This window comes from Rousettus aegyptiacus, unplaced genomic scaffold, assembly GCF_014176215.1.
Source record: "Rousettus aegyptiacus isolate mRouAeg1 unplaced genomic scaffold, mRouAeg1.p scaffold_m13_p_16, whole genome shotgun sequence".
Lineage (NCBI taxonomy): Eukaryota > Metazoa > Chordata > Mammalia > Chiroptera > Pteropodidae > Rousettus > Rousettus aegyptiacus.
Genome location: NW_023416291.1, coordinates 40,529,558 through 40,542,729, shown reverse-complemented (window position 1 = coordinate 40,542,729; position 13,172 = coordinate 40,529,558). Strand labels below are relative to the sequence as shown.

At 50.0% G+C, this 13,172-nt stretch overlaps 1 protein-coding gene across 9 annotated transcripts in view; it reads left to right on the top strand.

Moving 5' to 3' along the window:
* The window catches only part of EPS15L1 (epidermal growth factor receptor pathway substrate 15 like 1), an 88,852-nt gene that overhangs the window by 33,490 nt on the left and 42,190 nt on the right, over positions 1–13,172 (top strand). For all 9 annotated transcript variants that reach the window (XR_001598473.2, XR_001598474.2, XM_016157741.2 and 6 more), the window contains exons 10-13: positions 3,583–3,740; positions 6,079–6,235; positions 6,490–6,575; positions 9,359–9,431. Coding sequence is in view for 7 of the 9 variants with exons in the window: in XM_016157741.2 (XP_016013227.1) it covers positions 3,583–3,740; positions 6,079–6,235; positions 6,490–6,575; positions 9,359–9,431 (474 nt within the window). In the remaining 2 variants the exon portion in view is untranslated. The remainder of the gene's footprint in view (positions 1–3,582; positions 3,741–6,078; positions 6,236–6,489; positions 6,576–9,358; positions 9,432–13,172) is intronic.

Below are 13,172 nucleotides of genomic sequence, written 5' to 3'. Positions count from 1 at the left end.
TAAAGGAGCTCTCTGGGCTCCCTTTTATAAAGGCACTAATCCCTTTCACGAAGGCTCTACCCTCATGACCTAATTACCTCCCAAAGGCCCCACCTAACACCATCACTTTGGGGTTAGGATTTCAACATATGAATTTGAGGGGACACATATATTCAGTGCATAGCAACAGGGATTCAGAATTAACTTTCTTGTTCACTTGCTCATAAATAACGACCCTTCCTCAGACACACCCAGTAAGTTTCCCACCTCCAGACAGGCTCTCTCCTCTCATCTTTGCCTTTCTTGCCTCAGGCAGTCTCTCTATTAGGAGGGGTGTCCCCAGATTTACTGTGGCACCTTGCTTTGTAAGCCCTTTGCTCATGGAGTACCTCATCAGGGGAGCCTGGTGTGATCACACCATTACCCAGCACACCCCAGGCCCTGCCCCTCCAGCCATTCTCCTCCCTCTACTCAGAATTATTCTAGATTCTCACGCCTGGTGTGTTATGTAATCAATTATGTGTCATCTGTTTACACACACCCTGTGGCTTCAAGAGAGCAGAGTTCTTGTTTATAATCTCACCAACTAGGACAATCTCTGGTACTTTGATGTTCAGCAAATATATATTGAATGATCAGGTGAGTGAGAGGCTCTCTGTACGATAGTATCTTATGTATCAAAAGGCATATTTTGTTCTGGTCACTGCAGCATCTTTATAAAAGCTCACCTTTGAGATCGTCTAAAACATGCAAGAATGAGTTACATCTGGAATCATGCTTTGCTTTCTGCCTCATTTGTGGTTTCAAAGGCAAAGCAATAAATGTGACAAGGCCAGTTGGCACCACCACACAACTTCAGAATGTGATAAAAATGAAAATGAGAAGTGCATAATCAGACAGTGATTTCTCTTGCTCATGACATATTTGTAAGGTTAACCGTCTGACTGCGGAGGCTCATTTTCAAGGAGCTCATAGAACACACATCACACCCTAGAGTATAAAAAAGATCAGAGAGGGTCGGGTGGCTTGGTAACGAGGCTAACAGTTTCCGTCAGTACTGCAGCCAGGCGGAAGGCATGGCCCACAGGCATTAACTTCCACTGGGTGAGCTTCACATGGTTGTCTGCCAAGAAGTCTAGATGGCCCAGTCTGGGCACCTTTAGCAGCTCTCCAGCCGTGCCCAGCATGTCCTGGAGGTCCTTGGTGGTGGTGGGGGGGGTGTGCCACAGTAACCGTGCGACAAGCCCCTGCCCTCTGTAGGGAGGCAGACAATAAGTAAATCAATAAACTAAGGAAGGTCGGACAGCTATGAGAAAGCAGGACAGGACTTGTCCTGGAAGTGTCTGGGTGGGTAGCGGGGCATGCTTCTACAGATGGGGCCAGCCGGATGGCCACTGATGAGATGTTGGTGCGATGAAGCCATAAGAGGACTAGGCTGTGCCAGAGCTCTGAAGTGGGAGTGTTTGGTGTGTTCTAGAAACGGGGAGAAGCCTGGAGCAGAGTGAGCCAGGGGACAGTGAGATGGGGACAGAAAGAGGGGATGAGGCCAGTCATTTAGATCTGCGTGAGCTTTTGTTTTTTAAGACAACCCAGCACCTCTTGAGTCTGCAGAATTCTTGCCCAGAGTTCTTATTAAGTCCTGTAGGCTAGGTTAGTGGTGATGTGTTTTCGTAACAAGGAAGCAAATGGGGCTGAAGTTGCTGATGTGCGCAGGTTGACCAGCCTCATGACCCACTCCCTGGTGAGCTGGTGGCTGTCCCCAGATCCTAGGAGCGTGCTGCCGACCCCCTGACTAGACTGACTTTACCAGTGGCAGCTATCGGGCCAGAGGTGGGAGTGGGAGAGTGCGTCCCCTTCCTCATGAACAGGGGCAGCTGGTGGAATCACAGACAGTTCTGGGGACCCACAGTTGTCGTGCACCCTCTCTCCCACTTCCCTCATGCCCAGGCCAGTAATGCCCTGTCAGGGGGCCTCCCCTCCCAAGTTCCATCTGGTCTTGCCCTCATGGCCAGGTGTGGGATGAAGCCTTTTCTAGCCACTGGGGTCTGTTCCCATTCATTGGTGGCCTGAGCCACTTTGCTGGCCTTAAACCCAGCCTGTTCTGTAAGATCCGGCTTCAAGGGGAAGTTTGTCCCATGTGGGTATATAGCCAAGCAGGCACTGGGGTTTTGCTAACACACCCAATACCCTGGAGATCAGGCAGCAAGGTCGTTCTGTTTGCACAGCAGATGTTAGGACTCTTGTGCCAGAGTTGTAATTTCTTGGAACCCATGGGACAAAGAAGGCATTCTTCTCAGCTTAGCCTGTCTGATCCACTGTTATTTTTCCTTTTGCATTTAAGGGTTTAGCTTGTTCTAGTCACTTGACTTAAGACAGCGGGCCTCTTCATTAGAGTTCCTGTTTCTGGGTCTCCTCTGACCACGTTCTACAGCACATCAGAGGCTGCTTGCAAGGGTCATATAATGTGACAAGTAAAACTCAGGTCTCTCTCACCGCCTGAGCTCTCACTGCCAGAGCTCTTGCTGTTTGACTTTGATGCATAGAGTCTGATAAGTTTTCTGATCAGTTCTTTGCTGTACTGTTATCCTACTCCCTGTCCGAAACCCCAAACTGAAACAGTCTGGTAACATGGTGCCTTGGCTTCCCTACTCGCTGTCTGGTCTCCTGGTGCTCGTGTCAGGATCCCGCCAGATTTGGTTAACGAGGGAGACCGGGAAAAGCAGCTGAGGAGATACGTCTCAAGTAAAAGTGGCAGTGATGCTGTGGAACGTGTGTCACGAGAGCGCCAAAGGTTGGAAGTGATACATCTAGAATTAGCAATCAAAGGGGCCTGTCCCTGAGTGCCCACGGGGCCTTGAGGCCCTGGATTAGGAGGTGCATGGGTCCTAGGGGACCCTTGGTGGCATTTGCCCTTCTTAAGTAAACTTGAGCAGGTGGTATGGGAGGCCAAGACCCACAGCTGCCAAAGTCACATTGCGTCAAGCTCTCAGCTCCGTCTGCCAGGTCAGCAGCCTTCCTTGAGGAAGTGGGGCATGCTTTTCAGAGGCTCCCTGTTGGTACTGTGTGCACACCAATACCTCACCAGGGGACTACTGTGTCACAGGGAGAAGTACAAAGTACAGAATCCTGGTTCTGTGAGCATCGACACAGCCCTGGCAGCTACAGAGAAGCGTTTGCGGAGAGAAGATGGCAGACCAGGAAGGCTGGTGTCGGAGACGGGCCTTCCAAAATGGGCAGTCAGGAGAGTGCTGCCCGGCACACCTGAAGCCCCTCTTGGAACGTCACTGGCGTGTCCCAGACAGTGGGGGTGGAGGGACTGTTGGCGGACAGACCTGCTGAGTCTGTACCTCCCTCTCTGCACAAGGGGAGCTGGGTGCTGTGCTGGGGAGCAAAGAGATGCTGGCTGGCCGTTGGGTGAGATCGACTGAGTTGGCATTAACCTCTCTCAGCTTCAATTTCCCTGCTTACAGAGCAGAGATCCTTTCTGCCCTTTTGGCTCATGGAGTCTTGAGGAGGGTTTTCCACATGTGAAAGCATTCGAATAGGATATATTTTTAGGTGATGAAAAGCTTGAGGATTAACCATTTCAAAAAACCGTTTCAGCCAACAGTGAACTGGGTGGTGCCAGTGGCAGACAAGATGCGCTTTGATGAGATCTTCCTGAAGACTGACCTAGACCTGGACGGCTATGTGAGTGGCCAGGAGGTGAAGGAGATCTTCATGCACTCTGGCCTCACCCAGAACCTTTTAGCACACATATGGTAAGGGTGGATGGACGCATGTCTGCTCCTTGGTATTTGGGCCTTGCTCTGTAGATGCAATAGCTGTGGGGGTTCCAAGGGACCTTGTAGAGATGAGGCCATGCTGTACAGCAGTCAGTACAGGAGGGTGTGGCAGTCAGGGGCCTGGGTGGTCAGGGCACCATCCCAGCTGTGCATTGGCCTCCTTGTCTGCTCCTTACTTCATTCTCGCCGGGCTGATGGGAGCTGGGTGAGGTCCCTGTGTTCTGTGCACATGAGTTCATTCTTCTCCAGCAGGAGGGTCTCCTGTCTCATCCCTCTAGAGAGCTCTGGGGCGGCCTGCTTAAATGGCTGGGACCAGTTCTTGCTGGTGGTTATGCTGATTCTAGCAGGAGGTTTAGCCTTTGCCACAGCCAGTGGGCCTGCCTCCTCTGGGGGAGTGTATAGTAAGGGTCCCAAAGGCTCTAGCCAGGCTGCCCCGGGCAATAGGGGTTCAGCCACCTGCCCTGGATGACCTGCCTTCTGCAAGCCAGTGATGTGGCTCCCGGGGGAAGGCATACTCTCAGTAAGTCTCAGGTCTGCACCTCACCTCACTTTCCTCTGGGGCCAGGCAGAGCAGTCTTCACATTACTGAGGTGGTTCCTTTTGTAACTGGCCAGTGGTGAAAGTCACTTCCTGGGCCTTAGGGGGTTTCACTTGGGAGTTACAAGGAGAGAATTTTAGTGTAATTCTGGAGAGCTGAGCCCTCCAAGTAGAGCAGTTAGTACGGTACTGAGTGACTTGGGGAAATAACAATCCTGAGCAGTAATCACAGACATCCACATCATGAAGTGAGGCCCTGGCCCCAGAAAGTGGGCCGTCCTGTCTGAAGGAATATGGGGTGTCCAGAATCAGTCACCAAAGCAACTGAGGGAGGCCCAGTTGCAGTCCCTTTCAATCCAGGGTCCCCTTTTAGAAACCGATAAAATGCAGCCCCCTTTATCACCTGAAATGGACAAACGTGGAATTCATAGGTAGTGATGCGACACCTTGATCTTCATACAAAGGGACAGTTCAAGGAAGTAATAATTTATAAAATATTCTTCAACCTGTAAGTGGTATAATGACACTAAATTATGCAACAAAATCATCAATATGCTTGGATTAAAGAAGGAATGCAGGAGACTGTATACAGGGAGTGGAGGGAAAGGACAGATGGAATGAGTCGTAGAGTCACCACTAGGAAAATGAAACAACAGTCCAAATTTGTCAGCAGGTGGCAAAAGGAGACATAACTGAAGGAGAGAGAGCAGGGCAAGAGAAGTTTCAGGGGGAAGACAGCGCCTAGGCCTTTCCCTGAATGGCACCTGGCACCCGGCCAGTCAGCATGGTGTCAGGATGAGCATGAACACTGACAGACCACCTGCATGTGGCCTCGGAGCCCAGGATCCTTGAGAGATGGGGAGCAGGGGAGGGGCTGGAGAGAAGAGGCAGCAGCCTGAGCTGCCGTGGTTTGGGTGTGCGGCAAGACCGGCTCTCGCAGGCAGACCTGGAAGTGTGATAATAACAAAGACGTTTTTAAACCAGTCTTTATCAGCGACTTTTAGCAGATCTCCATGCTTCCCACAGCCTTGTTTACTGACAGTGTTTTCAGGCCCAAGTCTGTTGAGCGTTCCCAGCGCTCCTTTACTGCGCATTAGAAAATGGTCTCGCTGTTTCTGCAGTGACTCCACGCAGTGGGAACAACTGTGTTGAGTGGACAGTAAGTGAAAGGAAGACATTTATCATAGACATGGAGGCTGAGTCTTTACCATGTGAGGCATTTCTTCCCATAGCAACAAGCTTCTGGTTCCCGAAGGTGTCACGGAGCTTATGTGTTGCCTTGTCCTTCTGCTGGGACACCAGAAGGCCACTCAGGCAGGGACACCTTGGCAGGGAGGGACTGTCCTGTGCAGTGTGGCCATGCCTGGCTTTCTAGGCCCCATCCCCTCATGATGACAACCTAAAATGCTGCTGCTATTGTCTCTACTGAAAACCAGCGACCTAGACTGTTCAGATGACCCAGGACCGTAGACACTGGCCAAAGATCTGAGTGCACACGTGGCCCACTTCCGTTCCCTAAGAGTGGCTGCTCTGTCCTAGACCGTCGTGTCTGCCATCTGCATGCAGATCAGGAGCCAGGAGGGAGCTCCCTTCCGCCCCGACAGGGTGCTGGGGTTGGGGGCCGGGAGTGAGGTGTTCAGTAGAAAAGGCGTTGTGCTTCAGCCTGTTGTTTTTGTGTTTTTAAAAGCATGAGTTCCCTGACTGGTACTCATCATTCTGGCTGAATCCTCTATCCGTTGTCTGTGATGTGTAATTAGCATCCCCACATTTCTCCCAGGGCTCTGGCCGATACGAGGCAAACGGGGAAGTTAAGCAAAGACCAATTCGCGTTAGCTATGTATTTCATTCAGCAGAAGGTCAGTAAAGGCATCGACCCCCCTCAGGTCCTCTCGCCGGACATGGTCCCACCCTCAGAGAGAGGCACCCCCATCCCGGTGAGTAAGCCACTGGTGCATGTCTTGTTCGTGTTGCTTCCACAGCCTGCCACCAGGTGGCGTTGGCATCCCATGTGAGCCTTCCCCTGGGGCCCCAGTTGTGTCTGGTTGGTTGTGACTGGATGCCCAGATAGTTCCCAGGGTCTGCGGGGGGGGAGAGGTGATTTTATCCTTTATTCTAAGATCTGCTAGTCCCTGCTGTGTAGTGAGGTCAGTGTGGTAATATTTTATTCTGTGTTTGAATTTGGTTGCAGGACAGCTCAAGTTCTCTTGGATCGGGGGAGTTCACTGGTGTGAAGGAACTCGACGATATCAGTCAAGAGATTGCCCAGCTACAAAGGTATATGAGAGCAGCTCCTTCCCCTCAGATTCTGAATCTCACACTAACCCTACCCTGGGTCGCTGTTGGAAGTAATCAGAGGCTTTGGAAAAACCAAGAAAGTTGACTGTCACAAGTATGGTTAGGAAAAGACAAGAGACATATATTCTATTGAGTTCCCGAAGTGGCTTAATGAACTTGAGTAGATAAGGTTTTTAGTTGGAGCCAGTGTGGGCTGTGGGGTCTCAAGCAGGTATTCCCCAGGCAGCACCAGCACCCCATTTCCCCAAAGGCCTTGTTATCTCTGACACATAAAGCAACTGAGTCTCGGGTGGTGCTTTAATGGCTTAGGAACCAACAGCTAAACTGTTAGAGGGGCCTCACATCCAGGTCTCTCGCTCTTTCTGTGCTCACTGCTTCAGTTTCCCCACATATGAACAAGGGCTTTGTACAGGGTGTGTGCACTTTTGGAATAAAAAAAATATGTCCTCTTTCTGTGTGGCACTTTGATCCTCTCCAGAGCAGCATCCCCTTTCCAGTTAGTGCTGGGGGAAGGCGCGCTTTCCTTATTTTGGGGCATCGAGCAGAGGGCCAGTGGTGCTTTGCCCAAAAATAAAAATGGCAGTTCTTTGCTAGAGTGGCCTGCATTCCCAGAGCTCACAGCTGGGGACACCTCAGCAGTGGGGGAAACAGAGGCAGATCAGACATCGGGTAGGATCGGTTAGGTGAATCACAGAGCCTCGGCAGCCAAACTTCCTGATTCACACTCAGCCCAGAGGGTGGTCTCCGTTCCTTCACTGGCTCCAGGGCCCATGTCTTCCAAACCAGAGGTTACGGACCACCTGGCAAGGCTGAGATGGCCTCTGAAGATGGAGACCGGTGTCCTAGAGCGTGGGTCGGCTATTAATCAGAACTGCAGAGAGGAGGGGGTATAATGCAAGAGTTGGGTCTCAGCAGGGACACCAGTGTCCAAGTCAGGCCAGGGGAGCCTCTGCAGCCTCTGGCAGCTGGGAGTGTTTCCCCTGTGAAGGTGAGAAGCAGGTATGTACAGAGCATCTGTCTGCAGGAGGCCGGGCCTGGAGCAGCAGCCCCCAGCTGGCAGCTCTGAGAGGGACCTAGCAGCCTGTTACTGATGGGGACATGGCGACACATGCAGTGTGATCCAGTCTTAATGGGTTGTGTGTAAAGAGGACACTGTATTATTAGGTAGTTGTTTCATCTTTGGCAGAATGTCCCAAAGAAAGCCTTCTTGTTTTACAAGTGCTGAATTCTGGTGGAGGAGGCAGGTATACTGGCTAGTGATGTTCCTGCTGCTAGGCAGCCCTTTTGGGCACAGGAGGAGTGTCTCATTGCATTCGGCTGCTATAACACACTGTCGTATATTGGGGAACTTCCCACCAGACATTTACTTCTCACAGTTCTGGAGGCTGGAAGTCTAGGATCAAGGCACCAGCAGATTTGATGTCTGGTGAAGGTGCTTCCTGGTTCATGGACAGCTGTCTTCTCACTGTGTCCTCACATGGGGAAGGGGTCTGGGAAAACTCTGGCATCTTTTTTCTTTATATAAGGGCACTAGTCGCATTCATGAGGTCTCTACCCTCATGACCTAATCACCTTTCAAAGGCCCTGCCTCCTAATACCAGCACTCTGGGGTTTAGGGTTCAACATATGAGTTCGGGGCAGGACGCTGTCCATAAGGAGGAGAGCAATGCTGGTTGCTGTGGGGCGGAGCTGTGTGCAGCAGAGGAGACGGGCAGAGCCCCACCGAACACCTGGTGCACACAGTGCCAACCACGGCCTTTTGTGAGGGGTAGAATAGGGCAGCCCCTGGGGCCAGAGACCCTCATTGCCACTTCTTGCTGCCAGCCCTCTGGACACCCCCTCACCCCACTTTGCATCACTTCAAACTTCTCGCAGTGGCTCCCCCAGCTGAGCTTTGGCTTCCTGTTCCTGTTGTCTGGAACATTCTTCCACATCTCCCATCACAAGCCACCTCCCCAGAGAGCCCTTCTCTTTCTTTATCCTGTTGGATTTCCCTTTGTGGCCCTTAGGTTGGTTATATTTGTTTGTGATTGAGTTGTCACCTGTCTCCACTGGCCTGTGAACTCCATGAGGGTAGGGGCCTCTTGTGTGTCAGCAGCAGATGCCACCATTCAGTGCGTGAGTGAGCGGAGGACTTGGAGAGTGTTACTTTCCTTACTTTTGCTGCATAACAAATTGCCACAAATGTAGCAGCTTAAAACATCACTCATTTATTAGCTCTGTAGACCAGAAGTCCGGGAGGGCTCGTCTGGGCTCCCTGCCTAGGCTGAGGTGAAGGCGTTGGCTGAACCACAGGTGTGTGTGTGGGGTGGGGTGGTGGGGTGGGGGGAATCTGAATCCAGTTCCTCGCAGCTGTGGGTCTGCAGTCTACTTTTTCACCCGGTGTGGCCAGGGGCTCATTCGCTCTGAGAGGCCATCCCGTGCTCCTTCCTTCGTGGCCCCTTAGTCTTTAAAGTCCTTCCCACCATGGGCATCACTCTGATTCCCTCTTTGAAAATGCCCTGCTTTGGAGAGCTCGCATGGCCACATTGGGAGTGATGCCTCTTCACATCCATACATTCCTCCCACCTTTCCCTCCAAGGGGAAGGGGTCACATAGGGTGAATGGTTCCCGGGGTTGTTCCTAGACTTCCACCCCCACCAAGAGGGGTGGGTTTCCATGGGGATGGGTGGAATTGGGTCTTAAGAAGTCAGGTGGAGAGCCTGCCCTGGTGTCAGTTGACTTATTCACTGTGCTTTCATGAAATATCTTTAAACATTCAGGGAGAAATACTCACTGGAACAAGACATTAGGGAAAAGGAAGAGGCCATCAGACAGAAAACGAATGAGGTACAGGTAAGCACGGTGCTCCTGGTCAGGTCGACCTGTATCAGATGCAGTTCAGGGAGTTCCCATTGGTGGCGCGACGTAGGTGGCGGCAGGATGTCAGCGGTGGTGGGACAGGACAAGGGAAGGTAGCCCCACACTCATTAGAGACGAGTTCTATGGGGGCTTCAAGCGAATTTTGTTAAATTCCCTATAGTCATAGGGGATTTTTTTCTACATTGAGCTATATAATTCCCACAATGTAAAATTCACTCATTTGGAGTGTACAAGTCAGTGATTTTTAGCATATATGTTACTTAATCATCGCCTCTAGTTCCAGAACATTTCATCACCCTAAAAAGAAACCTCATAACCATTAGCAGTCACTCCTCATCCCCCTGTCCCTGACAGCCGCTACTCTGCTTTGTCTCTGAATTTGCCTCTTCTGCACATTTCATATAAATGGGATCATATAACATGTGGTCTTTGGTGTCTGGCTTCTTTCACTCAGCCTGAGTTTTCAAGGGTCAGACAGTGGCCGCTAACCTGTCCTCAGGACAGTCTTGCTTGGAGTGTCTCCTAGCAGGTGTTGGTGATGGCAGAGCCTAGAAGGGTCTAAATGCCTGGGCTCAGACCTGGCTCTCCTTAGCAGCTGTGTGACAAGTTATTTAACTTGTCACAAGTTAAATAAGTTATTTAACAATAACATTGGTAATGAGTGTTCTGCTTTCCTGGATTGTGGGGTTGGATCTTGGAGTCTGATACCTGCTCAGCACTCACTTGGGGCCAATGAGCGGAGGAGAGACTGCACTAGGAGCAAAATGGTCAGCACCTGGGAGCTACATCCTTGAAGAGACGTAGGTTCCTGTGATATCTCAGGTGTGAATGGATAGAGAAGGGGCCATCTCTGGGAAAGGACTTGAGTTGGCTGTGGGGCTCTGAGAATGAGGCTGAGCTGGGATTGGCAGGCTCTGCTTGGGGGCCTTTAGCGCTCAGAATGGGGAGATGAGTGCATGGGCTGCTCTGCACAGAGCTGAGAGCAGCTCTGGCCTCAGTGTGTGCCATGTGAGTGGCTAGTTCTTTCTGGGCCACCTCTTGGTGTGGGAGACCAAACTGGGCCAGGCAAAGTCACGGCTGACTCAGTTGGACTCATGGAGTAGTGGGCAGCCCTCCTCCCTGTCCCCTGCACTTACCCACAAGGGGCTGGAGGACTCTGAGACATGGGGTGGGTAGCACTTAATGCCTGCCTGCCAACCTGCAGGAAATATCCTCTGCCGTAGCTGTGGTCTGTGGGTGGTGGGGTGGTGTGCCCACCCAGCTGCAGGACTGTCATCAGTTCATACCGTGCTATGTCCAGACTCCTCTTTACTGGTTTCTCACTCTCTCTGCACATTGGCAGTAAGAATTGGACCTTCAGTGGTCTCCTGCAGTGTTCTAGATCAAATGGCAGGGACTGGCCTGCCTCTGATATTCAGTGTTTTTTGCTCTAAAGAGCTGCTTCAATTATAAGACCACGTGACAGGCGAAGGGACTATATTTTCTGAATGTTTATATGTTCATCCAGTCATTCTCACTTAGCCCTCTGATTTCCATCCACGTCCTAGAACTGACACCAGACACACCCCCATCGCTGTATCACCTCACCTTCCATCTTTTCATTCTGGGGTTTGTCAGAGGTGGTGGCCTCATCTTCCCTCATGTCTCAGCCCAGCTTGCCACTGTGTTGCCTGGACCAGTTCTGCTTTTCATTGTGATTACTGAGGATGATGTCATGTCATTTAACTCCCAAGGAAACCAGTCACCACGTCTCTGGCACCTGCTCCCAGTCGATTCTGAGAAAGCCATTGGGCTTTGCAGAGACTCCCTCTGAAGTCCTTTCTAGTCTGCAGCAGGCATGGCGAGGCCACCCAGAGCCCTAGCTGGTGGGCTCTGACAGCATGCCCCTGTTGCCTTTGCGACATGGGGATACATGTGCACCCTGATAGACCCCCACAGCTGGGAGGAAGCACAGCACCAGCCAAGCCAACCCTGTTCCATGGGGGCCTCATTTGTAAGTCAGCTGGGGTGTGGCTCTCCTGCCATATCTGATGGCAGCACCTTGGTCAGGGATAGAACACAATCTATTTTTTAAAGTTCCCTTACGAAAACAGATTTGGCTTTGGTTCCTGCTGCCTTTTCCTGGGTGGGCTAGGCCAGGAGAGCACATGCTACACCTGCTGGCACAGCTTCAGGTCAGGGCCCAGAGTGGGGTGGGAGCCCTTTGTTCCACTCAGGTCGGTTTACGTTTGGTTTTAAGTGACAGAAGCTCAGCCTCAAGCTCAGTCTTTCTGTTCACATTGTCCCCTGTCCCCGTCCTGCCCTGGGCATCTCCTTTTCTCCATTTCCACTGTTGCTGCTCCACTGAGGGCCTTTGGCATCTTTCATTTTTGTTTTTGTAGCAGTAGCTTTACTGAGATATGATTCACGTACCATATAATTCACCCATTTAAAGTGTGTAATTCAGCGGTTTTTAGGATATGCACAGAGTTGTACAACCATGGCCACAATCAGTTAGTTATAGAACATGTTCATCACTCCAAAGAAACCTCGTTCCCATGAGCAGTTACTCCCCATTCTCCTCCCCCACCCCTGGCAGCCACCAATCTCCTTTCCGTCTCTATGGATTTGCCTGTTCTGGACATTTCATATGGATGGAGTCACACATCATGTGGCCTTTAGTGTCTGGCTTCTTTTGCTCAGCATGATGTTTTCAAGGTTCGTTCCTGTTGTAGCATGTCTTAGTGTTTCATTCTTATTTACGACTGAGTTACATTGTGTGTCTGGACCACATTTCATTCTTTTAGCATTTGATGGATATTTGGGCTTTTTGACTTTTTGGCTATTGTGAATAGTGCTACATTGAACATTAATGTGCAAGTTTTTGTATGGACATGTGATTTCACTTTTCTTGGGTATATCCCTATGAGTGAAATTATTAGGTCATATGATAACTCTCTTTAAACTTTCGAAGGCCCACCAGACTGTTTTCCAAAGCGGCTGCACCATTTTACATTTCCACCAGTAATGCATAAGGATTCTAGTTTCTCCACATCTTTGTCAACACTTGCCATTTTTTATTACAGGCTTCCTGTCGGTTTTGGAGTGGTATCTCATTGCCCTGAATACTTTCTCTAGTGACGTGGAGCATCTTTTCATGTGCTTATTGGTCATTCGTATATCTTCTTTCGAGAAAAGCCAATTTAAGATACATTTTTAAACTGGGTATTTTTTTAATAGCTGAGCTGTTAGAGTTTTTCAGGTTTTTAGATAGAAGTCTCTATCAGATATATGAATTGCAAATATTGTGTCCCATCTATGGGTTATCTTTTCACTTTCTTGATAGTGTCCTTTGAAGCACAAAAGTTTTAAATTTTGGTGAAGCCCAATTTATCGGGTTCCTCTTTTTTGCTTTTTTGGTGTCATATCTAAGAACCCATTGCCAAGGCCAAGATCGCCGAGATTTATCCCATGTTTTTTTCTAAGGATTTTATAGTTTTAGCTCTTACAGTCAGGTTATTGATTTATTTTGAGTTAATTTTTGTACATGATGTGAGGTGAAGATCCAACTTCATTATTTTGCATGTGGAGATCCAGCTTTTACAGCACTGTTGAAGAAACTATTCTTTCTCCCACTGAATGGTCTTGGCACACTTCAGTTGGTTATAGATATACAGGTTTATTTCTGGACTTTCAGTTGTATCCTTTTAATCTGTATGTCTCTTCTTATGCCAG